Here is a 9,180-nt window from a genome sequence, read left to right on the forward strand (position 1 = left end):
CCCGGCCGAGGAGCACCGCTGAGACAAGGAACCTGGCTTAAAGCGTAAGCTGGGGCAATGCCTAGGGACAGGGTTGGCTCCGGAATCTCACTGGGGTGGAAGGGCCCTGGACCGCAGTGTGGGACTGCAGCAATCCCATAAACTAATTGGTCCAGATGTGGCCACCAGGGCTAGGGCTTGCTGCTCCTCTGCACAGCCTGCTTCACCCAGGCCCTAGGACCACCCTGTGACTAAGTGCAAAGCCCACTCTGTAAGGCCGCACCATGGCCATTTCGAACACAGGGGCTGCAGAGGGTGCCAGTCACCACCTTCAGCTGTCACCAGGAAGGATATCCCCTAGGGGCGGCCCCTCCTCCTCTGGACAGCTCTAGCGAGCGTCCTCGGGGACTTCCCAGGCATCTCCACCCTTCTCTAGAGCCACGAGGCTAAGCTATAGCTGCCCTGTGCTCCTTCTTTGATATTTATCAAGGCAGCCCCTGGGCTCCCCTTCTCTGACCTGGCCTCCAGCTGTTCTACAGTGGGCTCCAGAGGCCTCTCTGCCACCCCCACACCTGTCCAGCTGGGGTTCTCTCGAGAGGGGCCACCAAGACCGCGCGCCCCACATGCCACGAATCCCAAGTCCGGGGCTCCCCAGCCCTATCCTCGCATCCTCAGGCTCCCACACGTCACACAGCAACTCAGAAGTTTCAATGCTCTTCACCCCGTAATTCACCCCCGTGCCCAGGGCCCAGCCCACTGCCCACACAGGGAACAAGCAGGGAACATTTCACACTGGTAAGCAGGCTTCAGATGCCTTCCTGAGGGCCTGAGCCCTGGCAGAGAGGGAAATCCCAGGCACACAGCCCGTCAGCCTTAATTTCGCCCTTTGAATAGCAACCCAGTGCCTCTGGGAAAGAGCAGGGGGCTTGGACACCAGCGGTACCAACCCAGGCGGGAGAGAAATATTTAGGCACCACGGCAGCATTAGCTGCGTTCAGAGTCCTGCTTTGAACTGTTAATCAAGCCCAATCTTTCACAATAATAGCCTGATTACCGCTCTGTTTGCATAATAAAGAAACCCAATAAAACTTATTTTGCTGGGCACCAAGGGGGTGTGAAGGATCAACCCTGAGAAGGAGTCTTAGGAATGCGGTGAGCCCTCCAGAGCAGGAGCCCAGGAATAAAGACAATGCAATTTGCCACCAAGAAAAGCCCAATAGACCAATAAATTACCCAAGTGCAAAGGGATTAGATCAGGTTTCAGTTGCCCCGGAGGAGGGGTGGGGCGCGCAGAGCGGGAGCCTAACTTGCCTCCACTTAAAGCGGTAAGGCTCATTTAGAAACAGGCCTCAGGGTCTAGTTGCCTTTGTCCAGCTCTGGCTTGTAAAGTAACTGCCTGAATGCACGCCTCAAGCACTCGCAGGTTGCTCTGGACGGACTCTGCCGTGTGCTGGGAGCCATGATCAGCGCTACTTCGGGAAGAAGCCCAGTGAGTCTCTATGCTTTGGGGTGGGGAGGGTCGACTGTAACAATTTATGCAAATGAAGAGAAAACAATGTATGTCACCCGAACACAACGATCCAAGAACGGAGGCCTTGGGGTTCCAGGGGAGCATCTCCAAAAGAACCTGACAGGTGGTGTGATGCACAGGTCTCTGCAAACCCCACTTCTCTTCTTTCACCAGGCTACTTGATCAATTCCACCACCAGGGGGCACTCAACGATGAGGAGCCCTGGAGGCAGAGACAGGTTGACCTTTTGTCCCAAACCGCCCAGCCATGTCCCCTGCCAGCTGAGTCACTCAGAAGGACCAAGACTGGCTGGGCAGCCCCTTCTTTAAAGCTCCTCTCGTCTTTGCCCCTGTGGATCCAGAGGTGGAAATTGCTTCCTGCAACACCCCATGCCTCAGTGGTTCCCTTTGCTTTTCTGGAGTTTTCCCGCTCTTGGTTCTCTATGGAAATACCTAGGGTGGCTCTTGGGTTCCTGACTAGAACCGAAAGGACACACCCAGGAGGCAGACTGGGTTGTTCTCCTGAGCCTGCCTTACTTAACCTAGAGCATCCAGATGGATCCTTTCCTAACAGGCGTTGTCCCTGAGTCTGGCCTGAGGATGCCCCAAGGGACCCATCTAGCCGGCCACTCCTGTGGGACTTTTTTTTCTTTTTGGTTTTTTTCTGGTACCGGGAATCAAACTGACGACCTCACACTTGCCAGGCAGGCACTGTGCCACTGAGCTAATCCCCAGCCCCTCCTGTGGGACTTTTCAAGGGTGCTTCCTCCAGGATTGGGCTTACAGAAGGACAGGCAGAAGAAAGCTCTCCACAAGCCTCTGCTGACCTAGGGAGGGAAGGAGCAGAGGCTGGACAGCTAGGGTCCTGCAGGGTTAACTCGTAGCTGAGGGAGCGTGAGCAGAGATGGCTGAATGCCACTCACGGGGCTGAGGCAGGAGGCACTGCCCCATCACACCCAGCCAGAGCGGCTCTGCCTTGGCCTCCATGCTGGCCAAGTCTCTGCAAGAAGCAGCACCCAGTGCCAAGGAAAAGGGCACACCTCAGCTTTCCCAATGGGCCACCCTCCCCCAGCTCTCCAAGCCCCTGTGGAGCCAGGTCCTCGCAGGCAGGATGGCCTGAAGGTCCCTGTGTTCACCTGTCAGTCACAGGCTGAGGGCTTCTCTGGGTCAGAGGGCGGCCAAGGGCACAGAATCACATGTCAGGAGCATACTGCCTGCCTCAGGGCAGCGGCTCAAGCTATCCTGGGTGCCACAAGGAGGGTGGCAAGGGCAAAGACATCACTTTCCAGATGTCAATGAAGTGTGTAGGTGAGAGGCCATCTTCCTGTCTGAAGGCACAGTGGCCCTTTGTCCTGTCTGTTGGGCTGGCACCAGAGACGGGCTATCCATCTTGGCCCTGTCCCCACAACTCTGGGCCATCTGCTCAGCCACAGGTCAAAATGCATCTGAAGTAGCTTTTCTTCCCTCCTGCCATCACGTGGCAGGCTTCCTCTCCTACCTCCTTGACACACCAGAAGGGCAAGTGGTGCAGGCTGGGCCGGGCTGGGCCCAGGGACACGGGTGGATGTGCACAAGGCATTCCCTAGCATGGGAACAATACGGGCTCCTCGATCCTATCTGCAGAGACAGGGGCAGAGGGGTCACAGCAACAGGTGTCTGCATGTTCTGACGGCTTAGCTGAAGCAGGGCATGGAATAAACACTAAGCAAAACCAAGAAGACGCAAGTCTGAGGGAAAGCACGTGCACAAGAACAGCCCAGTGAACTCATCTTCCGACCTGGGACTGAGCTACTTCTTCCTCTTTGGAATGCTAAGCCAGAGACCGACAGGGGCCGGTAGGGGCCTGGGGAGGAGGCAAAGGCCTAAGTCCATGGGAAGTGGGTGCTCCATCGCTGTCCTATCATACCGCCCTCTCATCCTCCCTTCCACGACCTCAGGGCCTTGTACACCGCACGGTGCAGCCCACATCCTCCATAGCAAGTTTAATCTGAGGGTGTGTCCCCAAAATCCAACATATGGTGAAAGGGAGGACTCTCGCTTCTCTCTCTCTGTACTAGGTAAGCAGCTCCGTGTGCAGTTTCAGCCACTCTCTCTGACGCTCTGTAGCTCACAGTGAAATGGCAGTGATGACCCTTGTGGGCACGTGCTTAACGCATCTAGCAGAATGCCCGGTCCTCTATGGCTATCAATCAACAGAAGAGCTTCAAAGGTTACTATCCTCTCAAATGATCACACTTCAGAGAGAGCAATATACAGGTAGTACATCTTGAATAACTTTAATGAAATGGTAATTAACAATGGCCATCTGTGAGGGATTGGGCTTGGGGTTATTGTTCTTATCCTTTTTTTGTCTTAATATTTAAAAATGAATACTATTTTTAGAATCAGGAGAAATTTGGAAAGTAGTTTAAAAAATGCTATGGTTTCTGTCTTTTGAGCAAAACTCTAAATCACCAGAAACATAAAATCCCAGGGTCCATAGTTCCCGGGACTATGCTGGATGTGTCTGGGGTGGCTGAGGAGGAGAGAGATTTGTCACAGACACAGAAAGTGGGGTTTCTGCCCTGACAAACAGAACTGATGATTCAGAAGAGAACTGAACCCCGAGACCCATCAGGTTACCAAGCCATGCGAGGAAACTCAGCTCTTAGTAGCCTAGGTGACAGACGTGCAGGGCGCGGAGGGCTCGCATGGACCCCAGCACTGGGCCTTGGTCAAGTGGGTGGATGGAGGGCACTGCAGCCCAAACTGGGTGGTGCCACGGCCGAAGCTTGGTGGCTGCCCGTGGTTAAGGGGTGGTGGGGAGGGGCTGGTGAAGGGCAGCCAGAGGAGCTTGGGGATGGACTAGGCACCATGGCAACGAGGCTCCGCAAGACTGGAGGGCTGGAAGTCCTTCCTGCTGGACTCCTAGGTCCTGGCGGTTGTTCCTGCTGGCGATGTAGCAAGGTGATGATGGGAAATGGGGGGAGGAAGGACTTCCAGCCCCACTGGACTGTACGAGTGTCACCTGACACTGAGGACTTCACGCCCAGCAGGCACAGGCAGGGGGGGTGAAATTAGGGTGACCAGCACCAACCATCCCGGTGTGCCGGGACTCCTGGCTTTCTGTTTTAAAATAAGGACAGTCTTGGGAAAACTGGGATGAACTGGCTCCCTCCAGAGAAACAAGTTTTCAGTGGTAAGCAGGTTGTATTTTAGACCAGAAGCAAAACAGCATGGCACCCAACTGGTGCTCAACCCAAACCTGAAGTCGGGGTGCAGTGTCCAGGCCTAGACTTGACACATTGCACTCAGGACAAGAACCAGTCCCCACGCCTGCTGACCTCTTCCCGTATCATAGAAGCATCATTTGTGCCTTGGGTCACCTCTCCTCAGAGGCCGAATTCTCTCCAGCGCCCTTCCTTTGGGCGCTGGGGCGACTACCAGCAATTTCTCCAAACTTCTCCAAACAGGAAGGTTGGAGGTCCTTTCCTTTACCCCCAGTTCACCCTTGGGACCTCAGGAGCCAACCACCTACAGGACTTCCGTCTATGTTCTCCCTGGGAGCCAAGCTCTGCCCTGCAAGCCCCTTCACAGTCTCTTCTATAGAGGAAGCCTCTGTTCCCAACCTGTCCATTCAAATGTTAAACCTGAGCCCCCAGGAATAGAAGCAGGGGACAGTGGCAGGTGATTTTAGGTCCTGGGGTTAGGGCCTTCCTGAAAGGGGTTAGTACCCATCTCATCCAGTGGGGAGGTGCCCAGAGAACCCACTGCCCCTTCTGCCCTATGGAGGAGACAGAGGGAAAGGGTGCTACCCAGGAGTGGGCCATGGAATCAGCCAGCGCCTGATCTTGCATTGGCCAGGACTGTGAGCAAGGCCTTTGTGCAGCTCACAGGCCTCTTCTGTGGTATTCTGTCACTCACTGCAGCCCTGACAGCTGGAGACACTCTTCTTCTAGGACATAAAGTCCAACTGGGAGACAAAGCAATGTGCTAAGCAGGCCAACTTGCATGCACATTTTAAAATAGCATCTCAGGGTAGAAATCCGCTCATCTCTATAGCGACCCAGCTGTGCTTACATACACTGCGTGGGACTTTGTCCTCCCCAGCCAGGCCTTAGTTTCCCCATCGGGACTAACATTTCTAAAACTGCTACAGTTTAAAAGTGTAAGAGAAAGAAACAAGAAAGGAAGAAATGCCGCAGTGTAATACTTTTTCTTTTGACACTGGGGTCTCGCTATGTAGTCCAGGTTGGCCTCAACTTGAGGTCTTCCTGCTTTAGCCTTCTTCTGAGTGCTGGGAGTACAGGTGTTTCCCACCACGCCCAGCTGTGCAATACTTCTTAGAACAGCAGGCCTCAAACTATAGTGTGCATCAGCATCCCCTGCAGGGCCTGTCAGAGCAGACCGTAGAGCTCTTGCCCCGAGTATCTTCCTGCTTCAGGAGGTCTGGGCTGGGCCCAGGTTCACAGGGGAGGCTCATGCTCCTGGTCCCAAGACCCCACTTTGAGAAACACCCACTGTGCTGCAATCCAGCATTCATGTACAGTTCACAGGAAGCTGTCCAAACATGCCTGGATGGATTTCTCTTAGATATTGGCTTGAAAGAGTCACATGGCCTCTAAGCCAAAGAAGTACCTATCTGATGCATTTGGAAGAGGATGCTACTTGTGAAAGCCTCTTCTGAAAAGCTTTGCCCTGCCTACCATCTAGGGTGGGTCTAGCCTTTGTCTGCCTGGCCCTGGATCCCCACAGCACTGCCCAGGCAGATACCCTTCCAGCCTGTGTGACACTTCAGGGCCCCTTCTCTTTGCCAGCCTATGTCTGCCTGAGGGCCCAGAAGCTGTATTTGTCAGGGAGCTAGGGACACAGTAGATTGGTCATACATGTGACAAAGTAAATGTAAATATTCAAAACACACAAACACTTCAGGCTAGCAGAGTGAAGACATCTTTCCCTACCTACCTGCGTCCAAGTTAATCTGCACCCCTGCAATCTGGCTGGAGCCTACGCTCCCACCTTTCCCTGGCTCAGCCAGTCCTCACCCGTCGAGAGGGGCAGCCGTGGCACTTGAGTGTGACTCTGAGCCCCACCTCCTACTTGCCAGGCCTCTTATTTTCTGTAAGGCCCGCCCCGCTCTCCTCCAGAACTGGTCTTCTGATTTTACTCCAAAGCGTCCCGGTTTTGGGTCCATCCAACATATCAGCAAGTGTGGCAGTCCCTCTCTTTGTTGTGAAAATTGCCCGTTTTCTCTCTCACTCAGGGAACTATCTTCTGACCCAGGTTTCCTGAGCTCATAAGTTCCAAGTCCTGGAGGCAGCTGTGTACCTCAGCGTGGGCTACTGGAAGCTCCGTTTTCATTAAGGTGGGCAATTTTGACTGCATGCGACTGTCAGGGGCTCCGAGGAGGAGAAACCTTAGCCAGCTGGCCCGACAGCCCAGCAGCTATCTGCACCATCTGCCAGGTTTTAGTTACCAGCCTTGAAGCCAAAAAGAAATCGGTTTCTTGGAAACAAAAGTGATGGAATTTGGGTTGTGAATTATATAACCCACCAGCGTTCCTCAGACTCTGCTGGGATTCTCTGACATAAAGAAAAGTTTTTAAGACAAAGAAACGAATCAGGAAGCACCATAAACACCTCTGACCTGAGAACTTCTGCCAGCCTTTCCTTTCCTCTGCTTCTAGCCTGAGAAATTAAGTGCTGTGGCTTTAAGAGCGGGAAGGTGTTGTTTTAAGGGCCCCAGAGCCCCCCTTCTCAATTTCAGTACAGGGCTGACATCACATCCCCCAAGGCAGCCAAAGGACAAAAGCCATTTATCAACCCATCTGATAAAACTTCCAAAGGGCTGGATCTTTATCTAGACCCAACCAAGGGGAACACAAACTGCAAACTCCTGCTTCTCCGAAAGGGGGATTTCTTTTTTAACATGAGGGTGATTTTTATTTTTTTTTAAATCTGGCCATCTGGCTAGATTAAGTAGATGGAGAAACTGTCTTTTCAGACAACCGGGGTCCTGAGAGGACACCATGCTACCGTGGGGTTTTGATATTCCTGGGCACGTGGGGGCTGACACCCTCTTTGGGGACACCGACACCCTCTTCTTGCCCTTGGCAGGGTCTCCCTAGTGCAGCCCAGGGCTCTGGAGCAGGCCAGGCGCTGGGGGCCTCCAGCAGGGCTGGAACTGGGTGGTAAACTGAGCCTCCGCCCCACACTGCTCTGCTCTCTACGTGGGCCGCCCACTGGGAGCACCAACTTGTAGCTAAGCCCAGTCGGGACTGCCCAGTTCTGCCAGTTCCTTGAAACCCACTTGGCTGAAAAGCAAATCAAAACAACCCAATCCGAGACTAACTCAAGTCCTTTCTTGCAGATCTCGGCTGCATACAGGGGTGGCAGATTTGCCTGGCTGCCTTGTGAAACCAGCTGGAATTTTTGCAGAGAGACACCTCGGAGCCCCGCCACACAATGCAGAGGCAGCCGATCTATCGTGCCACGCACGGAGGACCACTTGGCCCGGGACACTGCGTGTATTTGTATTTCTATCGCGAGAAAAATGGGTATAAAGGGTTTAACTGGCGTTTCCAGGCTGTGAGCAGCATATGGCAAAAATGAAATAAAGTTTTATGAAACATTATAAAGAAAACACACTGGGGATTTAAGTTTCGTGCCTTTCCCCCTCCCTCCGAAAGAGGAGAGAAAAAAAAAAAAAAGTAAAGAAACCGGAGCGTTCGGGAAGGAACAAATGCTTCTCTGTGGAGTTGGTCTCCCTTCCCCCAACAAAAACAAGAGGTCCGGGCTCCGAGGAATTTGAGAGCAGAGATCTGCCAAAAACATTGTGAAAAACTATGGGGGATTCATTGGAAACAGATGGGCTTTTTCAGCTTTAATTCTGAAATTCTCTGCCTTTCTGACACAATAAAAACAAACAGGGGGCGACACGGAATGTAATCAAACAGGAGTACGAGCTCATTTGAACCGGGTCGGTGGGCTTGCCCGCGTGGGGAAGCGCGTGGGGCGGGACTGGGCCCCGGGGAGGGGGCCGTCGGGGACACGGCAGGGACCTCCGGGACGGCACGCCGCGTCTGCCCCCCGGGAACCCGGCAGGTTTGCAAACGGTGGAGGAGCTGGAGCTAAGTGCGCCTGGCTCCCCTTCTCCTCCGGAACCGCTGGGGGCGCGTGCCGGACACCCCCTTTCTTTCTTGGGAGCAGGCGCGGGGCGCCCTAGGGCCCGGAGGTCCCCTCGCCCGCTCCTGCCCTTCGCAGTGCGAGCGCGTCCCCCCGGTCTCCACGGGCACCCATGGCGTCCCCAGCGGGGCTGCAGGGAAACAAAGGCCCGCGGACACGGGAGGCAGGGGTCCCGGGGGACTGGCGAGATTGAGCCCCGACTCGCGGGCGATCCCGTGCTCAGGGTCGCAGGGAGGCCCCGGCCGGCTGTCCCCCGGCCAGGGCACAGCGCCTTACCTGCGGGGAAGCTGCAGAGAAGGAAGGCGAGGGTCGGCCAGAATCCCAGGGCTGAACGTCCTGCCCCTCTCCCCATACCCATCCATCCAGCTCGGCCTGTTACCACTAGCCTCTCCCTGGAAGAAGAGTTTAGAAGGGAAGAAAATAAATCGCGCTGCTGCGGAGAAAAGGCAGCCTCGCTGCGCCGGCTGGGGCAGCGAGCCGAGGCTCGGTCCACCTCGGCCGCCCGCGGGCGCCCGGCTCTGCCCCTCTC

The 9,180-nt window shown here is 54.7% G+C and overlaps 1 protein-coding gene across 1 annotated transcript in view; it reads right to left on the reverse strand.

Annotated features, from left to right (window-relative positions):
• Positions 1–9,180, reverse strand: part of Rgma (repulsive guidance molecule family member a) — a gene marked incomplete at its 5' end in the record, with an annotated part of 40,809 nt that overhangs the window by 15,521 nt on the left and 16,108 nt on the right. Inside the window, 1 exon segment of the mRNA XM_005381602.2 lies at positions 8,928–9,043. Within this exon segment, the coding sequence (XP_005381659.1) occupies positions 8,928–9,043 (116 nt within the window).

Source organism: Chinchilla lanigera, unplaced genomic scaffold, assembly GCF_000276665.1.
Source record: "Chinchilla lanigera isolate Chin_1 unplaced genomic scaffold, ChiLan1.0 scaffold00015, whole genome shotgun sequence".
Taxonomy (NCBI): Eukaryota; Metazoa; Chordata; class Mammalia; order Rodentia; family Chinchillidae; genus Chinchilla; species Chinchilla lanigera.